The sequence below is a fragment of the Numida meleagris genome, chromosome 5, assembly GCF_002078875.1.
Source record: "Numida meleagris isolate 19003 breed g44 Domestic line chromosome 5, NumMel1.0, whole genome shotgun sequence".
NCBI classification, from domain to species: domain Eukaryota; kingdom Metazoa; phylum Chordata; class Aves; order Galliformes; family Numididae; genus Numida; species Numida meleagris.
Genome location: NC_034413.1, coordinates 60508500 through 60530789, shown reverse-complemented (window position 1 = coordinate 60530789; position 22290 = coordinate 60508500). Strand labels below are relative to the sequence as shown.

General features: G+C 46.7%; 1 protein-coding gene across 12 annotated transcripts in view; it reads left to right on the top strand.

Moving 5' to 3' along the window:
• CLASP1 (cytoplasmic linker associated protein 1) overlaps positions 1–22290 on the top strand; it is a 154396-nt gene that overhangs the window by 25551 nt on the left and 106555 nt on the right. For all 12 annotated transcript variants that reach the window (XM_021397902.1, XM_021397900.1, XM_021397896.1 and 9 more), the window contains exons 3-8: positions 8723–8801; positions 8951–9054; positions 9588–9679; positions 9767–9842; positions 13116–13213; positions 13978–14045. In XM_021397902.1, coding sequence (XP_021253577.1) covers positions 8723–8801; positions 8951–9054; positions 9588–9679; positions 9767–9842; positions 13116–13213; positions 13978–14045 — 517 coding nt within the window. The remainder of the gene's footprint in view (positions 1–8722; positions 8802–8950; positions 9055–9587; positions 9680–9766; positions 9843–13115; positions 13214–13977; positions 14046–22290) is intronic.

Here is a 22290-nt window from a genome sequence, read left to right as displayed (position 1 = left end):
CTGTCCTTCCAAGAAATCTCACGGCACACATGCTTCTCAGAGCTGGGCCCACAATAGTTCTGTGATGAAGAAAAGTCTGTTCTTTCTGTTTAAGTTGGAGTTGCTGGTGTGGAGTTAGTGAAGGAGCCCTGCAGGGAAGGAAGGAAGGAAGGATGCAGTGTGGGTTTCAGACATGGGGAAAGGGAGTCTAAGGCTCACCCCAGCCTTAGTGTCTTTTGTCAGACGTTTGTCCAACCTGTGCTTAAAATACATGTGATGATTTCCAAGCTTCCTGAATTATGTGGTTTCAGTGTCCTTCTGCTCTTTATGCTAATTTCCTTTCCAGCTAATCTAAGAGGATTTATGTTTATCCTTCTCTTAGGGGGAAAAGTTGATCACCACCCTTGTTGAAGCCCATGCTGGCAAAATCTCTTCACTGTTCCCACTGCAGCTGTTTGCCTGCTTGCCAGCTGAAGCTGGCAGCTTGTACTTTGTTGTGCAGTGCTTTGTCTGTGTCGGGGCATCTCTAACTGCTGGATTTGGTGAGGTTCTGGGATCAAGGCGCTTTTCTCATCCCAGGAAGGTGTTAAATAATCAAAGGGAACAGAAGAACCTCACCTTCCTGCAGGTAGAGCTGTACGAAGGCAGGGTCCTTGCTTATGCTTTCTCTAATGGTTTGCATGCCCTTGAAGGTGTAACATTATTTTAAAAAGGTACTCTAGAGAAGTCTTTGCTTTACGCTTGCTGCTCTGGTTTCCACACTCTCCAGGTTTCTGCTCTAGCTCTATAGCAGTGTCATTAACAAAAGAGGAGGTGGAGGGAGATGTGGGGTGGAGCTAAGGGCGTCCTCGTGGGCAGAGATACTTCTAATCTCTGGAAAGACACAGCATGTGGCAGGGAAAAGAGCGGGCTGGCAGATGGGGTGAGCACAGCTCCAGTCGTACCAAGGAGACAACATGGTGAAGCTTTCGTGCTGTGGCGGACAAGTGGGTCACAATGTTGATTTGCCACCCTGGGTTTAGGAACTTGTGCTACAGCTGAATGTGATGATATGAATTAAAGGCATTTTTGTGAAAGATGAGGCAATTGATACGTGTGCACTGAGAATATAACCTTCAGAGACAGAGGGCTCAAGGCAGTCTGAATGAAATTTTTGCCTGCGCAGCCTGGGAAGCTATATTGATGGAGGCCAAAAGAACATAGTGAGTGCTTGAAAGGAGCAATTGGTGGCTTTTAGGTCTGCTTCAGAAGTTCGTGAGCGGTTCCTGTGAGCAGAAAGCTGGTTTGATTTGGGCTCTCCTGTTTGAACTTGGTGGGAAAGGAGAGCTGCAGTGTGCCCAGTGGGGCACGTGCTGGGGCTGGCTCTTCACGTAGTGCTCAGCAGGGCAGCTCCAGGAGCACAGGCAGCAGAGGCTCAATGTTCAGAATCCCCCAGCCATGGGTTACGTTATACTAGGTTGTTTCTAGCAGTTGCTCTGTGTGCTAGAACATGGGTTCCTAGCCCTGGAGGGCCATTAAGATCTTCCCTGATGTTGCTGCTTGTCCCATACTAGGCATGTTGCAGTGTGGTGCTGGGGGCTGCTTGTAGCTGCATCTCCTGTGGAGGGGCTGGAGGCCTCACCAAAGGATTGGAGCTGAGCCCTGGCTGTGCTGCATGCAGGTCTGCTGGCAGCCTCCTGGTTCCTGTCCAGGAAGCAAAACGGCATCTCTCTATGTCCTCACTCTCTATGTCGACTGGAAGGATGTTACCGGCCTGCATGCTGCCTCACACAGGCAAAAAGAACAATGCAATTAGTGTTGGTATTGACTGGTATTGCAGCCATTCTCAAACCCTTCTAAGAAGGGATTTCAGCTTAAGCTCTGAGGAGCAGGGAATGAGTCTGCTTTGCCACAGGTGCTTCTTGCTGGGCACAAATGATACCAGAGGTGCTGGTGCTGCCATATCCTGACTTTTAGTCCAAATTATTTAGTGAACCGGAGAGATTTTGTGGTAAAACAATGCAACTGAGTTAATCTGTCTTACAAAGTAAGAAGTTTTCACTCTCTTGGAGTATTTGAGTCACTTCATCCAAGAAACCAGCAAGGCATCTGTGAGGTCAGCACATAATTGGGCGACTCTTCAAAGAGCATACAGCCTGCCTAGTGGACTCTGATAGCTTAGGATCCAAAAATGTGTTTCTCCAACTGTTTTTCTCCCTCTTGGAGGCACTTAGGTAGTCTTAAAGGTCTGAATGAAGTCATGTACGGGTAAGAAATGGGCACTGACTGCAGATTGCTGTGCTGTTCTGTTTCTGGGGAGAACGGTGTCAGTGCAGACAGCTGCACCTCATGCTCTGTGTTGCACCAGTCTGATGGGTCAGAACCAGGCCTGCAGCAGCACACCTTAGCTCAGAATCACAGAATAGCAGGAGCTGGAGGGGGCCTCTGGAGATGTAGTTCAACCTCCTGCTCAAGCAGGTTCCCTGGAGTAGGTAACTCCTTACCTTTTGGTTGGCAATAGTCAAAATGTGTCAAAAGAGTGCAGGGCCTGTGTCTCTTGCAGCTCTTTTCTTTAAAGAAAGAGTTAACGTAGAATCCTGTGCTTTGCTTCTGTGGCGCTTTGTGTTTGTGGCATCTTTGATGTATGAATTTGAAGACAAGGAACAGAATGTATACGTATGCTCTCAAAACGTTTTAAGTCCTTTGAAGGAGAGAGGAGAAATCTCTTTAAATGGTGATGTGAGTGTACAGAGTAGCTCTGTGTGGATTTTTTTCTCCCCCCTGCATGTATAGATCTTAGGCTGAACTTTATAACTGGACTGCATGCTGGCACAGCCCCAGCACTGCAGGCAGATGTATATGGAATAGCCAAACAACACTTCTTCCAGCATACAGATGGGACTGCTAGACCTCACCATGACAAGTTTATGATAGTAATAATGCTCTGTAGTTCCAGATGAGGATATGAAAGCTCTTGAAAAACATCAGTTTATATTTCCCCTATTCTGCCAGGTTGCTATTAGCCCTGTTTTACAGGAGGAAATAGATGAAGGGCACAGAGACATGACTGTAGCTGGGTTCCTTCCTTAATCAGTCGGTGTGGTTCTCTTTGTGTAAGGCTTAGCAACTGAGCTGCACGGCTTTTCTTACAGTGCCTGTACTGAATAAAAAGCCGCTGCTGGATCTCTAAATCAGCAGCGGGAGCAGTGTTATCAGGAGAACATAGTGCCAACACACACAATATCGTTGGGCATCGCCTTATCTTAACTCCTGTTTCTCTAAGTGCTGTTTCCTAGCCTGACATAGTTGCTATCTGTGAAACTCAACCTCCCATTCTCAGTGCCGCAGACTGCAAGGAGCTGGCAGGCAGCAACCTCCTCCTTCCTGAGCCAGGCTGCTGTTGACACAGACTGATAGAGAAGAGCAGTAATTGGAGCCTATCGCCGTGTACGGCTTTGAACTTTTTACTTTTATCAGATGTTGTCAAGTTAAACAAAACCTCCTAGGTAAATAAACCAAAAGCGCTGTGCCGTTTCATTACTGCGAGGAATGTACCAGTGCCTGCTGTGGCTGGCGGGCTGTGAACTTGACACACACATATACACACACACACGTGCTGCTCTTGCTGCCCGGTCCATGTCTTAGGTCATTGGTACCTGCACAAAACTAGAAATCCAAGATTGTTGTGGGTCGGATCACGTGGCTGGAGCCTTGGGGGACTACAAAGAGTTGTCTGTTATGTGCTTCTGTGCCTGCAGAAGGATTCAAAAAAATCTGTTTCACAGTCTGCTAGCAAGGTCTTAGTGACAGAGGAGCTCATTAAATCCATTCATAAATGGACAGGGCTGCTTCTAACTAGAATACATAAAACTGTTTCAAGTTTTAATGAATGTTTAAAATCACTGGCAGTTGAAGGCCTAGGTGTTAAGACTCACAACAAAATGTTTTGTATCAATGTGAGCAACCTGATCTAAATTTGAGCAGTGGGATGGGAGCGTGTTGAACTGGTTGGCCTCTGGAGACCTCTGCAACCTAATTTTATTGTTGAGCTCCGCTCTGGCTCCAAGGCTCGAAGAGCTTCTGTCTCTTTGGAATTGAGTTGATTCCTTTGCAAATTTTGGTGCTTTCCCAGAGTGCCAGCATTGTGCGCTGAGCTGAGTGGGTTCCTGTGTTTATGCTTGCAGCTTTTGTTCCTCGGAGGTATTTCTGCTTCTTAAGAGTTCCATTTGAAATAATTAATCCAAGAGCTAATGGTTCAGTTAAACATTGAATTAATTCCCTTCTGATATTAATCCACAAGAACTGAGGGATGCTTGCTTGTGCATCTCCAGCCTAAGAGTGCTTTTTTTCAGTGTGGCAGAGACCTCGGAGCATTGTTGGGAAGCATTTGCCTCGCCTGTATAAATGCATTTCTGGAAGTAAATGTATGTGGCTTGTCTCTAAAACTTTCCAACTGATTTTCCATGTGTGCTATGAGCTGCTTTATCCAGGCGTGTTTGTTTCCATGCTAGTTCCTTCAACCAGCACGGTATGAAGCATTCCCTCCTCTTCCCTTGAGGCACTTTTTCATTTTGTTTTATAGGAATTCAGTGACTTCTGTGAAACGCCTCACCAGTTCAGCAGCTCTGGATACCGGAATGGTTCAGCTGCAGGAACAGCCATGCCACACAGAGTGGCTGAGCTTCACCAGCATCAGCCCATCCGTGTGGCTCAGCTGGACCCTGACCCAGCTATTGCCAGGCTGCTGGCTGGGGTGAGAGTGCTGTAGTGGTAGGCTTCCAACAGGGCTGCAGTAAGGCAATCTAACTCTTTCCAGGTACATTTTGTTGAGTAGCTGTCCTGTGGTGATGATCGTCACCCACTTCAGACTTGGAATATCAGGTGTATAGGATTGTGTGGGATATTACCTGTATGTAACTGGATTTTCCAGACAGCTTGTTAAAAAAGCTGCGAGTACGTAACTGAATTGCAGTATAAGTGTGTAGCACTGGGTGTACATGTTCTACTCCAGAGCTGTTCTGCAGGCATCTGCTGCCATGGTGCCCAGGTGAGAAGTCTGCCCCTGTCTGTGGGTGGCTGCCTTAGCCCCCAGGTAGCTGGGGCAAGTAGCCTGCTTGAGGCTGTCAAACCCTTTTGGGTTTCTGACCGCCTGCTGTGCACCAGAGTGGCCCAGGGGTGTGCCCTAATTTAGATGCACTATGCTTTGCTGTTCTGTCACATAATTGAGTATCTGTTGGAAGCAACGAAAAGGCTGTCTGTCTGTCTGCAGTCTGAGGGAGGAAAACAGATGTTCCTTTCTCGTGTGGGAGCTCAGTGGAGCAATGCTTCAGCTGTTGCTCCAAATCTCGCCAGTGACAGCCAAAAAGGCAAAGGGACAGACTCAGAGGTCAGAGGGAGTTGAAGAGCGGGATCATATTTGGGAAGCAGAAGAATGCAGATTTCCTATGTGCTTGTGGCTGTGGCGTCTGGTTCTGGAGCATGTGGAAAGCGTTGTCATCAGTTAACATTACTTTTTAAATGAGTAGGGATATAATCTTTTTTTCTTTCTGCCGTTTCCTAGACCAGCTATTTCAAATTCTTGAAAGAGATCTACTTGCCAGATGTTAAGATAACAATTCAGCTTGAGCTGATGGAGAGCTATGCTGAGAGCTGGAGCAGACCTGCATGGGTTACAGACTGATTGCAGCTCTGTGCTGGTCGAGTGCTGAGCTGGGAGCTGTACCTGCTGCCTCACCTTTTCCTCCAGCTGCACTGCCCAGTATAATAGTTAGTGCTGTTCTTTTTCCACAGTTGAAACTTGGAGGCTCATTGGGAGCTACAGGATCATTTGCTTTTTTACTTGGCAGTTGGAACACTACAATGCTAGCAGCACTCTCCAGCAGTCTTTAGCAACAAAAAGTGAAGAAAGGACTCTGGCAGAAACCAAGGGGGAATTCCAGGCAGGGATTTTGTCATGATCAAAGGTGGAATTTAGGCAGAATTTAGGCCATTACCCTCGTGTTATTACAGGCTTCCTTTGTGGTCAACCGATTGGTATTTCAGCTCTTCTCTGGGAAGACCTCCCACCTGCTAGCAGCGACCCTGTCATGCAGCCTGCTCAAGCTGGCAGAAAGATTTTGGGGTGCTAAAGGAGCTGCTTCACAGGAATAAGGCTCCTGCTGAAGTGGTGTCTTTGTCTGTGGATGATGCATTCCCTCTTGCCAGCTGTGGCTCCTTTCTGTACCTCATGTCCATCTCTTGGGCTACTGTCTATGCAGTTTTTCTTTTTGCAGCTCGCGAAGTGTCTTGGGTGCTTCTTTTCTCAGTGGAGTTTGCTGCTGTTGGACGATTAGGGTGTTGCAGGTTATGGCAGTGTCTGGAGATTTGGGTGTGCGTAGATGCTGAGCAGGCGTTCTGCTTGCAGGGCTGTGGGAGCTGCTGGGGGAGCTTCAGTTCCTAGGGTATTTCCAGAGCTTTGCAAAAGTGATGGCCACTAAAAATGTTATTGCACACTTAATTATAAGCATTCTTCCCAAACAAGGCGAGAAAAAGCTTTACTGGCTGTGATCTAGCAAGAGACATGGGCACCTGGTGCATGCCCTCCGCCTTGTTCATTCTGGTGTATGGGTGCCTCACAGCAGCAGCCACTCAGTCCCTCAGCAGACCCCTGGCTGCTTCTGTGCTGGGCAGAACGGGCAGGAGCAGCCCACGAGGCCAGTTGATGTGCTGCCTTGTTCTTCCAGGTGCTAGCTAACCCCTCAGAAGCACTTTGCTGCTGTCCTGGATGTGCTCAGCATTTTGTGTTCCTGTAGGTGTTGCAGATGGAGTTGGGGTCAGCACTTCTGTGCTAGGAGCTTTGAGCTGCTCCAGCTTATGTGGTTCTGTGTGATGCTTCGTGCTGCCTTGAGCACCTGGGATGTGCCTGCCTTGTCTGCAGAGCTGCAGCTCGTGGAGGGATGCCACGGGCCTGCTCCATCCGACACACACAGGTGTGATCTCAGTGCTCGCAGGGCTGCCTGCATTTTCTTGGCTGAGGACCTGGCTGTGTGAATGCTCAGCTGGCAGCAGTTGTGCATGGAGTAGTGGCAGGGTTTGTGACTATGACATCTAACTAACCGGTTAGCTGGGAGGAGCCAAAAGCAGCCCTGGTTGGTAGTGCAGGTGTTCTGCATTGCTTTCTATGTGATGGCACTGAGTGTTGCTGTGCTTGTAGCTATACCTATAAAGAGATGCAGAGACAGGACTACATTTCTAAGACGGTGTTTGCTGCTGCTGGTTTTCAACAGCATTTGAGAGAGCTGAGGCAGACGCTTGCATTTAATTGGACTCTGCCTTCAGCTGCAGCATCTCCTGATGGATTGCCACGAGTGCTCCTGCCCTGAAGACTGAACACCAATTGCAGTTTGTCACTGGCGATTTACCTGCTGAGCTGCCTGCAGCTGTGACCTTGCTCAGGTGCAGAAGCCACCTGTGCTCCAGAGCGGTGACTGCAGCTTGTGACTCCCTGGTGTCCTTCGGCAGAGCACAGAGGTACAGGCTGCTCCTTCACGTTGTCTGTGTGCAGCACCCAAGGATTAATGCAGGCCCTTTGCAAAGGAGGGCAAATCCGTTGTATTTGGGAGCTCATCCCTCCATAAGCCCTGGGCACAGGGGGCCGATGGGCGGTGTGGCAGTGATGGCAGTGATTGCCTGGCCGTGCTGGAGATGGATGTCTGTTCTAGAGTGCTGGTGTTCTTTTAAGCACCACTCATTTTTCTTGCTGGATTTTCTATGGCTCTGACTCCATGCTCTGTGGTGCGCTTCCTTAAATTGCTTTGGAGCTCTGTCGTGCCCACTCTCTTGTCTCTTCCGTCAGTTCTTTCCATTGGACCCAGAAGAAGGGTTTGCGGGGTCCCTAACGCTTGGATCGCAGCGTGGGTGGGGGGGCTCAGGACAAGGGCCCGCTGCCCATGGGAGAGCGTGGCGGCCGCGGTGCAGGCGCACGCCAGCCGAGTTGCGGTGCAGCCGTGTGAGAAACGCGCCGGGCTCACGCGCCGGTGCGAGGTTCCAAAAATTGCGCCGCGCGCGCACGCGGGCGCTCATTGTGTTGCTCAGGCGTTAGCAGTGCCGCTCTCACCACGCGTTCATCGAGCGGCCGCGCAACCCCAAGATAAGGACGGTTGGTGGCGGCTGCCGCGCACCCGCCCTAGGTGCGAGCCGACCTCGCCGTGGGTTAGGGCGAGGAGAAGCGCGCCCCCGGCGCCGTTCGCACACCCTTCCGGCTCGGGGGCGCGCTCCGCGGGGTGTAGGCCCGCCGGGCCGTTCTTATTTCCCCTCCCGGCCCCGGTTGAAGGCGTTCTGCCGGCCGGCGGGGCGCTACCCAGCGTGCTCCGCGCCGTCCGCCGGGCTATTTGCATAGGGGGCCGGGCCGCGCGGCGGGAGTGGCGGCGGAGCGCGCCCCCTGCAGGCAGCATTCGGCCTCGCCTCAGCGAAGTCAGACTGCCAGAGCCGCCCTGCTCAGGTCCTGGTTACGTCCTCAAAGCGTTGCGTTTAATTTCTGCAGGCGAATGGTGAGGCAGATGTCAGCGCACGCTATTTCCTGATTACAAGTGTAATAATAAAGGATATTTGCTCCTACAAATACTGCGATCTCTATACACGCGTGCCCCGTGTACGGTATGGGTTTTGCACCTCAGCTCAGTGCTCCCCAGGCTCCTGGAAGCCCTGTGAAGCGAGCCCCTGGGGTCCGCTTCCTGCCTGGTCCCTCAACCTCGGCCCCATGCTGACACCTGTCCTCTGCTTCCAGGTGGTGCTTCTGGGGATCGACATCATCTCCGCGCTGGTGTCCCGCCTGCAGGACCGCTTCAAGGCCCAGATCGGCACAGGTAAGGGCTGAGTGTAATGCCATCTTTCCCCTCTGTCCCACCCGTGGCACACTTTGTGATGTCTCAGCCTTCTCTGAGGGGCAGAGGTGCTGTGCAGCTGTGGTGGTTTCCTTCTGAGACATTAGGATGTTGCTGTTCCCTTTCTGCAGTGCTGCCCAGCTTGCTGGATAGGCTGGGGGACTCCAAGGACTCTGTGCGGGAGCAGGATCAGACCTTGCTGCTGAAAATCATGGAACAGGCTGCTAATCCTCAGGTACGTGTCACAGCCCTTTGCGGCGTGTGGATGAGTGACTGCTTGAAAAGGAGCTGCATGAGGATTTCTGTTGTTGATGTCCTGGTACTCTGTGTGGCTGTTAACTTTTCCTCACTTCTATCAGAGGGTGTTCTCCTGTGCCTGTCTGTAATGCTTTCATCTCTCTACGCCTCTGTTACGAATGATTCATGTTATGTGAGAATGCTGTTGGATGGCTGGGTGGTCAGGGGCTGCATGGGAGTGTGTGAATGTTGCTTGGATTTATCAAGGGGCAGTCAGCATAATTGTTCTGAGTGCTGGAAGGCACTTGCTTTGTATAATGCATATAATTTTAGTTAGTGGCAAGAAAATGAATTCAGCAAAGAACTAGTCATACCTAAAAATGTTTTGCTGCTTGTTGTCCGATTATGCTTGGATGGATGTAAAGCTTATGACAAGCTACAGAAATGTTACAGTGCATGTCTGCTGAAAGAAAGAATCTGTCTTCCCCAGCCTCCTGTTTTCTGTCTCACTTTCTTTTCTGTCTCGCACAGTACGTGTGGGATAGGATGCTAGGAGGATTCAAACACAAGAATTTCCGGACAAGAGAAGGGATCTGCCTCTGCCTTATTGCAACACTCAATGCGTAAGTCAGAACCTCCAGCAAATCTAAGTTACTCTTGCATACTTGCTCTGTGGTTCACACCAATGCCCTTTTGTTCTTTATTCCCAGATCTGGAGCTCAGAGTTTAACACTGAGTAAGATAGTGCCACATATATGTAACTTACTTGGAGATCCAAACAGCCAGGTAAGCTTTTGCTATGCGTTGCTTCTGAAAGTTGTGTTGAGTGCCATTGTCTGTAGGTGGGGCTCTGTCTTCAGGCTGATAAATTAGCTGACAAATGCACTGCTGTTGGTGAATGATGTTTATGAAAATCTCTCGGTTGATTTTGAATGGGTCAGAGTTGAAGTATGCCTACAGTAGCATCAGAAGTTCAGTGGAACAGCATCAGTCTGCAAATGATATGGAACAGAACAGGAAACCTTTGGGGGAAGAGAACTACTCCTGTACCTTACAGCTGAGTGCAGGGAAAGCTGCAGGGATCCTCCCGGGCTCAGTGAAGCATCTGTGTACCTCCTGATATGAACCAGTCTGGGCAGGGAGGGCAAATGAGACCAGGCTGACAGCCTGGCCGTGTGCACTGCCAGAGCTTGCATGGGGAGATTCTGAACAAGGGGCAGAGGAAAGATAAGTTGTATAGGAAACTTATATCAGTAGTACATACTGCTAGAAGTATCTGTCACTTCTGTGTGCTTTCCATCCTGACGTGGAAGATGTAACTGTCCATATCTTGTTGTCTGCCAGCTTTGTTACAATATTAACATATTAAGTTGGGGCTGTCCCAGTTCTGTTGCATTGGAGAGAGCTCTGTTGCAAGGAGAGCTTGTGACCTAATCTGAAACTGGATGTGAGTGAGGCTGGTGAGAGAAGAAGGGGGTGAGGAAACAGGGTTTGGATTAATGTTACGTAGTGCAGGCACCTGCAGGTTCTGAATATTGCACATCTCCATCCAGCATGGGTAGTGCTCATGATCCAGGTCTAGAGTGGGAATGTAGCTGGAAGGAAGTATGAGGTGGACAACTGGGGAATGGGTTTGTGCTGGCTCCGGAACCTCTCCTTGCTAAAGAGGAGGACCGAGTGGGAAGCAGCCTTCTCTCCCTGCTTTTGCCAACACAGGGAGGATGAGCTGGTTCTTCCAAGAAGGCTTCTAAGGAAGTGCAAGATTCAGGGTCCTCCCTGTTTCTGAGCTGTGGCTGAGCAAGCTGTTACTCTGAGGGGATGCTGACTTGCTGCACAGAGGCATTGTGGTCCTGGCATCAGCTGTTGTAGAAACCAGAAAGCTGATGAGGGGACTGAGACATGTTCCCTGGCCACTGCCTTTCATATGCCTGGCACAGCTGAAGCTCCCAAGATGCAGTGGGAAATGAAGCTGATCTCTTGACTCGTCTCTTGGGGACCTGCAGCGCCTCATCTGCGCAGAGTCCATGCCTGAAGTGGTCGGGCACGAGTCTGTCAGCAGCAGCTGCCTTCTCGGCACTGAGGCGTCTGGGCCATTTGCTCGGTCAATGCTGCCCTCTCTCGGTGAAACGTGGTGTAGAAACAAAGATCGCTGTCAAGTGTGGTGTTTTCCCCCTTTTGTTGTAGATGTCAGAAGCTGTTTTGTTATTGCCCTTCTCACAAGGAATGTTTTTTAGATTTAATTGGTTTTAGATAATGTAGCTTAACAGCTTATGGAACTCACTGAGCATCTGCTATAACTACTACTTAAATAACTATTTTCTGAAAAAATAAAACTGAGCATTAAAGCTTTTTTATGAGTTTTGCCCAGACCTGGAGGTACAGCTCTGATCAGCTTCACACAGCCCTGCGATCCTTCCAGGTTTTCCCTGCAAGGCAGCCTGTGGCCAGGTGTGTTTAGGGCTGTTGCTGCTGTGGATGGAGCAGCAGCAGGGCTGCTTGGTGTGTGGTCACAGCCCCTGGCTGCTGTGGCTGCCGTGTGGCCTTGTGGCCCGTGGTGACTGATTCACCGCAGATGCACGCAGTCTAGGTGCTGCTGAGGAGAAGCGTCCTCCCTCTGGCCAGCTGCCGTGTGCCTCCAGCTCTGCAGAGAAACAGCCTGCACATGCTGGCCTCCCCAGTTCCTCCTGCCGTGCTCAGTGATGAAAGCTGCCCTGTTGGCGCCTGGGAGGCTGAGTCCTGTGCTGCAGTGCTGGACTGGGGCTGAGGGGCAGGGAGGCAAGACCAGCAAACAAGGGCTGGAGGCTGAAGGGCAGCAGTTCAGAAAGTTCTGGTTGGAAATGATGCTGAGAGGGAGAACAGGGTGAAAGAAGACTGAGTCTAATGTTAGTCATTTTTCCATAGGAAGTAGGGTGTGCACATCTGCCTTTCATTGGCACATAAAGCAACTTCAGTTTGGCTCCATAGAAATACCATGTATCTAGCCTTGATGTGTTCAGGCCCAGAGCTGGTGTGCTGCCATGCTTGCTTTCATTCCCTTTGCAGCTCTGCTCCTGCTCTGGTGGTTTCAGCGTAGTCAGCCACCAGCCTTAGCTTCAGGAACCCCCTTTGTTGTGTAAGGGTGTGTGGAGAGGAAGGTTAATGCTGGAAACAAGCAGAGGTGCATGGCTTGTTGGTATTCCTGCAGGCAGAGCAGATAGGTAAACTGTCTGCCCCCTGAGGAACAGGGTGTTGGTATGCAAACGTGTCACTGCGTTGGGATTTCTGGCTCTTCTGGTGGGAGGTGAAGTCATGCCCAGCAGTCAGTTTTGTAAATCAGTTTGGGAAAGATGTAAAATTACCTTAGTTCATACAGCCTTTGCTCCTGGTGGGATACCAAGGGTTGCAGTTAAAACCTGGGACGCTCAAAAGTAAGCAACCAGCTGTTACTGAATTGTGATAGAGCTTTCTGTTGTGTTACAGTGAATTTGATTAATGATCAGGTAAAGTCTGGCCAGAGAGTTGGGAGTTTTTAGTACTTGTCTCATGTGCATTTTTGCTTCCCTGGCTGTCGTCTGGGCTTCAGTGGAAGCATGTGACTCAGGGCTAGGAGATGTTAGCACTGCCACAAAATCTAGAGCAAGACTACAAGGGTTGTTGTGCCTTCATTCTTCTGTCACATGAATGTCTCTCTCTCTACAGTTTTTTCTTGTGCTGGGTAATGTAATCTGGGTCAGAATGAGCTTTGCTGCAGGAATACTTCTGGCAGTTTTGATTGGGAAATTGCTCTGTTCATAGCAGGCCAGCTGAGTGCTGAGCCTTGGTCAGTTTTCCGCGCGGTGACTTGAGAGACTGATTACCCCCTTGATACACATCATCAGTGTGGAAAGTTGGGTAAAGTTAGACCTACTGATCCGGCTAATATCTGAAATGAAGGAAGGGAAGCTCTTGTGAATGCTGTGATCACGTGGATAGTGGCAACTGTTGTTGCTGAGAAATATGCAAATTTCTTTCTCCAAGGTAGGGCAGGGATTTATTTATTTAAAATGTAGGTGATTGACTTCTCTCACATCTCTTTTTCAGGTTCGAGATGCAGCAATAAACAGCCTTGTGGAAATTTACAGACACGTGGGTGAACGTGTAAGGGCTGATCTCAGTAAAAAAGGATTACCCCAATCTCGGTATGTTGAGAAAGTCCCTACATTTTATTGGGGAATGCTTTTAATTTCCTTCTTTTCTTTACAAGGCTTCATATGCTGCATGAGTGAACCTCTTCCTGGCACCATAGTTTTTCTTTTGTCCTACGTGCACTTAGTCTCTAGAATGCAGGGCAGAGCATGGTTAGACCTGAGGATGGCATAGATGACAGCGTGTTGGTGCACAGAGGGGGCATGGGGAGAGGTTGTTTCAGAGTTAGAGTGCACGCAGATGGAAGGAATGCTGCTGTCTGTTGTTTTCCAGTGGAAGCATCTGCTGCTGTGTGGCCTCGAGGAGTATGCTCTCTAGGAAGGAATAATGAGGTGCTGTAAAGATCTTCTGCTCCACTGGGCCTGTGACATGCTTACGAAAGAAATGTCAGTGCCAAAGAAGAATGTTGTGCAAAGCTTGCATTTTTCTCTATTTTTTTCAGCGAATTGTTAAAAATAGGCAATGCAATTGTGAACTGGAAATGCATTTACAATGAGATCTGCCACATCTTCAGTAATGTAGTATTTCCAGTCAGATTTCTTTCATCTCTGTAGCACCTCTCTTCTGTTTTTTATCGGCTATTGCATGTTGTGATTTTTTTTATTTCATAATAACTCCCCTCCCTCTTGATGTTTCTGACAGTGTTCTCAATGTCCTGAGTGAAGCAAAATTTGTCCTGTAACATCTTAAATTAGAAGGTTCCTAAAAATTAAATTCAGCTGTTGACTGTGGATTTATTTCTTTAACTTTCAAATAGGTTGAATGTAATTTTCACAAAATTCGACGAGGTCCAAAAATCTGGAAACATGATCCAGAGCTCAAGTGGTGAGTAGAAGTACCTGTATTCTTCTTGGTGTCTTCAGTAGTTTTCAATTGGTGAGACATTCAAATGGATGCAAATTCTGTTAAGGAAAACAAGGATCTGTGATAATTCAGAAACATCCACATCGCTTTTGCAGAAAATAAAATTGATCTTTAATTGGTCTGCTCTGCATTCCTAGTAGTATTAAGAAGAATTCTGAGAGCAGAAGGTGTTGCTAGCTGTCTTCCTTTTCCTTGCCTGTCATTAGGGAAATGGAACTTCTATTTTCAAGCTCCTGTGCATGTTTCTTTAAATTGTCGATAAGGTTAAAAATAAGAGAAGCAGCCTTTTCAGTTTTAATGTTCTACATAGCACAGAGTGTACATATTAGCATAGTAGTGTTTGATGTTCATGTTGCTTGGGAATTGTATTCTGCAGTTTCTAAGTTCATTTACTTTGTATGTGTATGCCTGGTAATGGGTCAAAGCTCTCAGCAGAGCTTTATTCTGTTTTTCTTGTCTGATACAAGGATTTTGCTTGCTTTTAAACAAGAGCCTGTTGCTGCTTTTCACGTCTCACTTACTTTTAGAAATGTTTTTGAGTGAATTTCTGGTTCAAAGGAGGGAATTCATCTTTCTGCCAAGAGCTGGATAGAGCAGAGATGAAAAACACGACTTCAGTGCTGCAGGTGCCTCTTAGATTCATGCCCTCTGCAGAGCCGAGAGCAGGAGAGATCAGATCATGTCTCCATTCTTTTCCACTGCTGTCTTGGAAGCCAAGAGGGCAGAGGTCTCTGCTTTTTTGAAGTGGGGGGGGGAAATGTATGTTTTCACTCCTAGGCACCCTTCTTCTTGCCATATTCATTTTTAAAGTACAGTTCACTTAATTCCTGCAGGAAATAATAAAATGGACTTATTTGAGAATTAAATTATATTTTGGGTTATTCCAAAATGTTGCGTGATGTTACCTTCTACATCTGGGAATGATGAAAACCTATTGCAGGTTCCTCTGTGATGGAATGGGGTAAAAACACTTCTGTGCTTTTGTCTAAGGTAGGAAAATAGTTTATGTAGGTAGATGATGCTTATGGTGGACTCATTTGAGTACAGTTGAGAAACAAACGACCTTGTACTTTTCTAAAAGGAGGATGCAAATATTTAATCAGTTAACGAGCATCTTAATGTGTACAACCTGTTCATTCTGAGATCCTAGCTCAAACTGAAACAAGCATACTCTTGATCCAAATTCTCTGCTTTCCACTTGGCTAGGCTAAAGTAGCATTTCTGTCTTGCAAGTAGTGGAAAAGACTGGATTTTGAAAACAGGGAAGGTCACTTTGATGTATTGTGCTACGCAGCTTGCTGTTCTCTGGAGCTTGAGGAGGTAGACTGTGCCTTGTGGTGTGCATTGCTGCAGTGTCCTTTTAAGCAAATTATGTGCTGGGATGATGACTCGGGGTGGGATTTCTGGGTTTATTCTCTAGGAGGAGGGAAAAGATTTGGGAGTTGATTATGGCACTAGCAAAATTAAGTTTACACGGGGTTTTTCTAATCCAAATGAAAGTGTTCTCTGTAGAAAATCATACGTCACAACTGATAAGAAGAATGTTAATATGAGGTAGATGAGATATATGTGAGAATTGAACTTTCAGTGAAGAGTGAGGGACTAAGCTTAATTGAGATTTGGAATGCAAGTTTTAGCTGTGCAGTTATTTTAGGATATGCACGATCCTGAATGGTGTCAGAGCCATTGCTTGCTAACTATTGGCTTTAAAGGTGGTTCTGGTCCCCAGCCTGCTGAACATCCCAGCACACATTGTGCTGTGATTCCTAGCTGCTGGTAAGGTTTCTTGTGTCCCTCGCACCTCCTGCTGCCAACAAAGATGACATTTTCAGTATCTGTCAGTCACTGGAGAAAACGATGAATATTGCACAACTAAAAGATAAGCCTTTCTCAGGAGACAGTTGTCTGTCTTGTCGGCCCTTTGTCTCTGGCAGAGTACAGTATGGATTATGGATGCCTACCTGCTGCCATTACTACCACTCCTTTTAGTCTGTAACCCTACCATAGCAGCAGTGTGAGCACACTACCAGCATGTTATGGTTGACGTTATACGATAAGGATTGCGTGAGTTCAGGCAATATGGTAAGCTGGTATTATGTCTGAAAAGTTAGTGCCTCCCTACAGCTAGCTTGTGCTATTTCTAGCTCTACACAGGCTGCATAAACCTCCCAGAGGTTTGGGAAGGCAGATGGGCAAATGTCTGTGCAGATTTCAGTTCTGTACGCACCTGTCAGCACAATATGGCATCACAGAAGACGCATCTGCTTGCTCTGGATTTTGTGCCTTGGATGGCTCCCACATCTTAGGTGGGACTGGGGCTAGTGCTGCTGGCAGAGAACAGGCCGTAGAACAGGCCTGCCTGTAAGTTAACACATTTCCTTTCAAATTCCCCCCTTTGGTAAAGGCTTTATGTTGGTCGGGGTTGAGGCATGCCTCTGAAATGACAAAACTAGCCAAAGGTGTATCTGGACTTCCCAGATTGCTAGCAAAGTTTCAGTCTAACTGTATGATCTGATGTGTGAGTACATGAAATCTGTGCTTGGTTGGGGAAGTCAGAGCAAGATGGAGTAAAGACAACGTTGGTGACTGCGCCCTGGCTCAGGAGCACTGGAGTGTGCTAATTCCAGCAAGGTTTGAAGGTGGTTGTCAGACCTGACTTCTTGCAGAACCGGGCAGGTTGGGAAGGCAAGAATTGTTTCTGAAGTGGTGAAATATGCCAAAATAACTGCTCGGAGGAGAATTACAATTAAAACTGATCTTTTAGCTCTGAGATATGTTTGTGATAAGTTTTCTGGACTGCTCCCAGTGTTGGTAGGGATGGGTGCTGGTGCTACTGGTTAAAGATCTCTCTTAAATCATGCTTCCTGAGACACACATTCCCAGCCGAACAAAAATTTATTCACCTTTACTAGTACACGTCTTAAAAGAACAGGTCATATTCTGATCCCATGTATGAGTCCAGTGAATCATCTCTAATCAGAATATGAGTTTTGTTACACATAAAAAATACGAATTACTTCCAGACACTTGTTTACTTCTCTGTACCATGGACCATTAGTGCTGCTTTGAGTTTATCTTGGATTTTTTTGTTAGATCTTGCTTTCACTGTTTGGTAATACAAGAATCAAATGAGCAGTGGGGTGGGGGAGGTTTGCATGGTACGTGCGGTGTTTCATCAAGGCAGGGAGGCTCTGCTATGCTGAAGTATTGCTTGTTGCTAGGCTACCACAGCACCTTTCTGTCTAGAAGATGAAGTTAAAATCCATGTTGGGTTTCTTGATGATTCTGAGTACGTTTCTGTTTTGTTACTTGGCATGTAATTAGTCAGCCTCTTGAAGCAAAAATTACAGTTTTTCCTCCTTCAAGCTTTCAGCAAGCTAATTATTTTTTGTGTAACTGCTATTGCTAATTATGCAGATGCCTTATTCCCCCGGGACAAATACGTTTTCAGCATGAAAGAGCCAATAATTGCCTGCTAGTCAGCCGCTGTCTTCGTGTGGCATTGCATGATGATCTGTAATTGGCTGTGATATGGAGAGGGACATAAACAGAGTTCCACTTACTCTGAGAAGTTCATGCAGCACAGGTTTCCTTGGCCTCATGTCTGGAAGGCTCTGAGCATAAAGCCAGCTGTTTTTCCATGGATTTGAATTATCTCGAGTCAGACCGGGACTCGGGAAGAAGTTCCAGGGCAGATTAGGAATGTAGTAAGAGATTCACTGAGAGGTACAGACTGATAGGAAGTGACCCAAACCAAAGCTATTAGCAACCAAAATGTTGTGATGCGTTTTTTGTTCTCTTTCTCTCCCCATGTATGTTTACAGAATAAGGTGTGGGGAGGATGCTGTTTTAGTAGTTGCCTGGTTTTGTGAGAGTTCTAAGAGTAATCGGATTAAATCAGTGTTGAAATAGCAAAAGTGATTCCAGCTGCTGAAAGTCTGTGAAGAAATACAGAACTACTTCTGTGTTTGAGGTACTGTTTAAGGTAAATAAGCTGTTTGTTGAGTATGTTCTGTTCCTTGGTTTGCGATGAAGCTGACAGCTGAGAGGCAATTAGCTGAAAATGAGTGATTCTGGAGTCCCATATTATGCTGGTAGTAAAGCTAGTCACTGGATGCTGTTTTCCGATTTATTATAAGGAGAAAACTAACCTACGTATGTGGGATGTTGCCGTGTGCCTGTGGGTGGGATATGATTTGTCAACACGCATCCCAGCACCAGAATTAGACTGGGAGGGGTGGCTATGATAGCACAGAAAGCTTTAGTACTGACAAACTCTGTGCCGAAGCTTCACGCGTTTGTGCCTCGTTGTGCAAATAAATTTTCCATCATGACTTGCTCTGTTTGAATGTTGTTTTCATGTTGAAATAGAAGATGAAAATGTATAAAAAAGCAAGGAGATGCCCCTGCACCTGCACAGGGGTTGAGAATGTGACAGTGTGATTTTTGAATCAGTACTATTGGCTCCTTGTGGAAGGTAGAAACGGACAAGACTAGCTCTGTTTCTTTTCTATTACACAACATTGTAAATAAGCATGTTGCTGCCATCTAGATTTCAAATCCTTAAATTTGAAGTGGAGTGATGTGAGCCAACAGGCAGAGGAGGACAAGCGGTGCTCGGCTGAGTGCGGAGCAGGCTTTTATTTTGGAGGAGAGGTGGCAATCTGCTCGGTCACAGGGAGAAGTCGTTTGGGAGGTGGGGAGTTTGCTGGTGGGTGAGTTACGGAGACATGCACTGCGGGGCTCAGAGCCCTTCCCAGCAGCTTGGGAACACTGCAGATAATGACTGCAGGCAAAGGTAAGTGCTAATGAACGTGCCGTGGGGCCGGTGGGTGCATTTGTTAGCCTCTCAATAGTCTCCTGTTAATTTGCTTTGTAATATTGTGAAGAGATTAAGGCAATCTTGCTGTAAAAGCGAAACTTCAACAAATAGCCTGCGAGCATCTGTAGCACGGTGACATCAAGTTCAGTATAAGCTGCTATAAAATACGATAGGTGATTGATCAGCTGGACAAGGGTAAAGGCAAAGCATGTGTTCGTAAGGACACAGAACACATTGTGACAGGGGTGAAGGGGAGCTATTTTCAGGCTGCTTTGTGATGTTTTTGAGTTGTCACTAAGGCACTTTGTTTGTTGCCTTTGCAGTATCAGTTGGGAAGTTTATTTAATTTGCAGCTCCTTCTGAGGTAACATTGAATTGTAGTGCCCGGAGTGTGCTGAACCAAGATACCACTGTCTTTTCTGAGGTTTTGTTTTAACTGCGGTTCTGTGACAGGCTGTCTGTGGAAGTCAGAGAGGCAGGAGGGAACCAGGGGGAATGGAAAGGCAGCAGAGTTCTGGATCTAGTCACTTGTGACGAATTAATTTATAGGGTGGAAGTGTGTATTGCTTTTTTTTTGGTACATCAGCAGCCTGTGCCTTTCCTCTTCGCTTTGAGAGGAACTGCTTTCTATTAGCCATCTTTTCAAAAGCTGTATCCTTTTTCTTCCTCTTTCTCCATTCGGTGTACTGGTGTCCTGCTGAAATACCTATTACGCTGTGGATTCAGCAGATGAAATTTAGGAAGCTCGAGAGGGCCAGTACCTGAATTGCATGGATGTTGTGTGTGTTGATATTTAGTTAAGATCTAGTGTCCCTACAATCCAGCATCGGTAACAAAAATTAGAATGAATTACCAAAGCTACCATACCTTTCCCATGGGAACTGCAGTACTATCTGATAGCGCTGTGTAGGTGGTCACATTGCTGTGTTCTCTACTATGGACTTTTTCCTCAGATTTCTTTCATGTATTTGTCATGTTGGTTTCATCTTTAAAAGAAAGCCTAAAATCTGCAGCTATTGCCTTTTACAATCTCTGAACCAGTCTCCTGTGCTGCTTTGACCTGCACCCCTAGCACTTCTGCCAGAGAGGGGGTCAAGGTTGGAGCAGTATCAACTCCAGTGACACTTTCAGATGCAAGGACTGACTAAATCTCATGATCCTGATCTGTTAGCTTTGACACTTGTTATATAAGGGAGCAAATTTATCAATAGGATGGCTTGCACGCGTGCACACATCACTTAGAGTGTAGCACTGATGTAAGTCAGGCTTTCAGCTCTCAGTGATTCTCAAAGAGGCAGGAGTACAAACTACTCACGTATTCTAAAAGAAGGTTGGCATCCAAAGTGAAGCTGCTTGGACTTGTGTGTACGTATTTTACATACTTTGGCTTCAGTGCTTGTTGGGAAAGCACAAGAAAGTATTTCACTGAGCAAAATGATGGTATTGCATGCTTTCTGCTGCCAGAGCAAGGATTACAGAAGTGTTCTTGATGCAGATAACTTTGCCTGATGTTCATGAATAGTTTAGCTTCCTCAAAAAGCAGCTGAGGGGGGTTGCCCTACCCTCTTTATTTTTTCTTTTTCCTTTTACGTTTTGATTCTGCAGCCCAGCCTTAGTATTGGGTGCTTGGAAGTAGTCTCCTGATACTACTTGTAAGCCGATGTGCTGAGCTGTTTTTATATAGAATCACTGTTCCAGTTAGAATTAAATTGCTGTTTTTAATCAGTAGCCTCAGCAGTGGCCAAAAACTGCTTGGGGGAGATGAAATCTCTTGTACCTCTCGTGTGGTTTTGAATTCTTGTGCTGCTGCTCCTTCATTTGATGACATTTGTTTTTGGGTTAAGCTTGTAACAAGTGAACTGAGATTGGCTGCTGCAACCATCAGCTTCTGATGAAGACAGCTTTCATCCTAATCTAACTGGTGAACCTACAGGGTAGGATTTTAATAGCAGTTAGAGCACGAGATGTGGGTCATGAGAAGAGCATCCTTGCCCTTGCAGATGAGCATGGTGTTTATAATGTACCCGTAGCAGCTGCTGTTTCCATAAGCATGAGATTTTAATCAAGTATTCCGGTAGCTAGACTAAAGAGCACATGGTTGTTTCTTAAAGAACTTTAAAGAATGCTTTTGCAAGCTTAAGGGTAGCCTTAAATCTTGTCATTTTACATATTCAAATAATTGATCTTATCTTGGACTAGATTGATTATGCTATCAAGTGCCTTTCTGAAACAAAGACATACTAGTACAGATAGTGTATCCATCCAGTTTTAACAGACAGCTGTAGAACAAGTCACTGCAGTTAGAGCCCTGTAAGTCGGGGCATGAAGAGGTCATTTTCTCTAAACACAGGCACTGATTTGTTACTCCAGTGTGAAGTACAGTTAATACGTTGTCTGTACTTGGCCCTGGTCTGCCATTACATTACGTTCCTCCTTCATTATGTTTGCTGCTCAGATATAGGGATGTGAAATAGAGCAAAACCAAGCTGTAATAAGTGTCCTATTTTTGTAGTGTAGCATTAAGACAGCAAATACTGTGTAATGACTGGGTTTCTTCTGCCCTCAGAGGGAATTAATTCTGCCTTGCTGCTCTGTCAAAGGAATCCTTTTGTTGCATTGTGCAAAGCAGTTTGAATCTTTTTTTTTTTACTCTCCCAAAGCCCAAGACCACAGACAGCCCTGAATAATCCATACTTGGTTTACATTGCACATGCAGCCTCCAGGGAGCTCATTGCACCAAAAGCCTTGAGAAGGAATGCTGATGACTCTTTCATTGCAGTTGGCCTTCAGAGTGAAGCCAGGTGAACTTCAGTGCACACAGTGCACTGTAGAGGAAGGGGCAAATGTCTTCATTCACTGCGTGGTGTCACCTGAATGACAAAGCCCATAGCAGCTGGATTTCTAGCCCAGATCCCTTTCCTCACAGACCTAGCCCACCTTTCTTCAGAGCTGTAACAAATACCAGTGGGTGTTCACAAGGAGGTGCCTGGTATAGGTGCAGTATCAGTGCTTGTGTCCAACAAGTATGAAACATGCTGGGATTTCTCTGGAGTCCAGGCTGAATGGTGTTTGACAGCGCCGAGCATTTATATGCAGACATAGGAAAGACAAATTCACACTTTTTTCTTTACTCCAGATCTGTTCTTTGATGTTAATGGATCTGTCTGAGGATTTCGGGGGGAAATGAACAGGATGCTTTGTAAGCTGCTGCTTGACTGTGTTGTAATAGCCTTGTATGTGTGTGGTAGGCATGATTGTATCAAGTCTTGGGAAGGGAAGAGTAGCACTTTCATGTATAAAATGGTGTTGACGCCGCTACTCCTAATGTTTCCTTTCTGCAACTACCTCACTGAGTAAGATTGTACTACGGGGCTCTGATGAAGG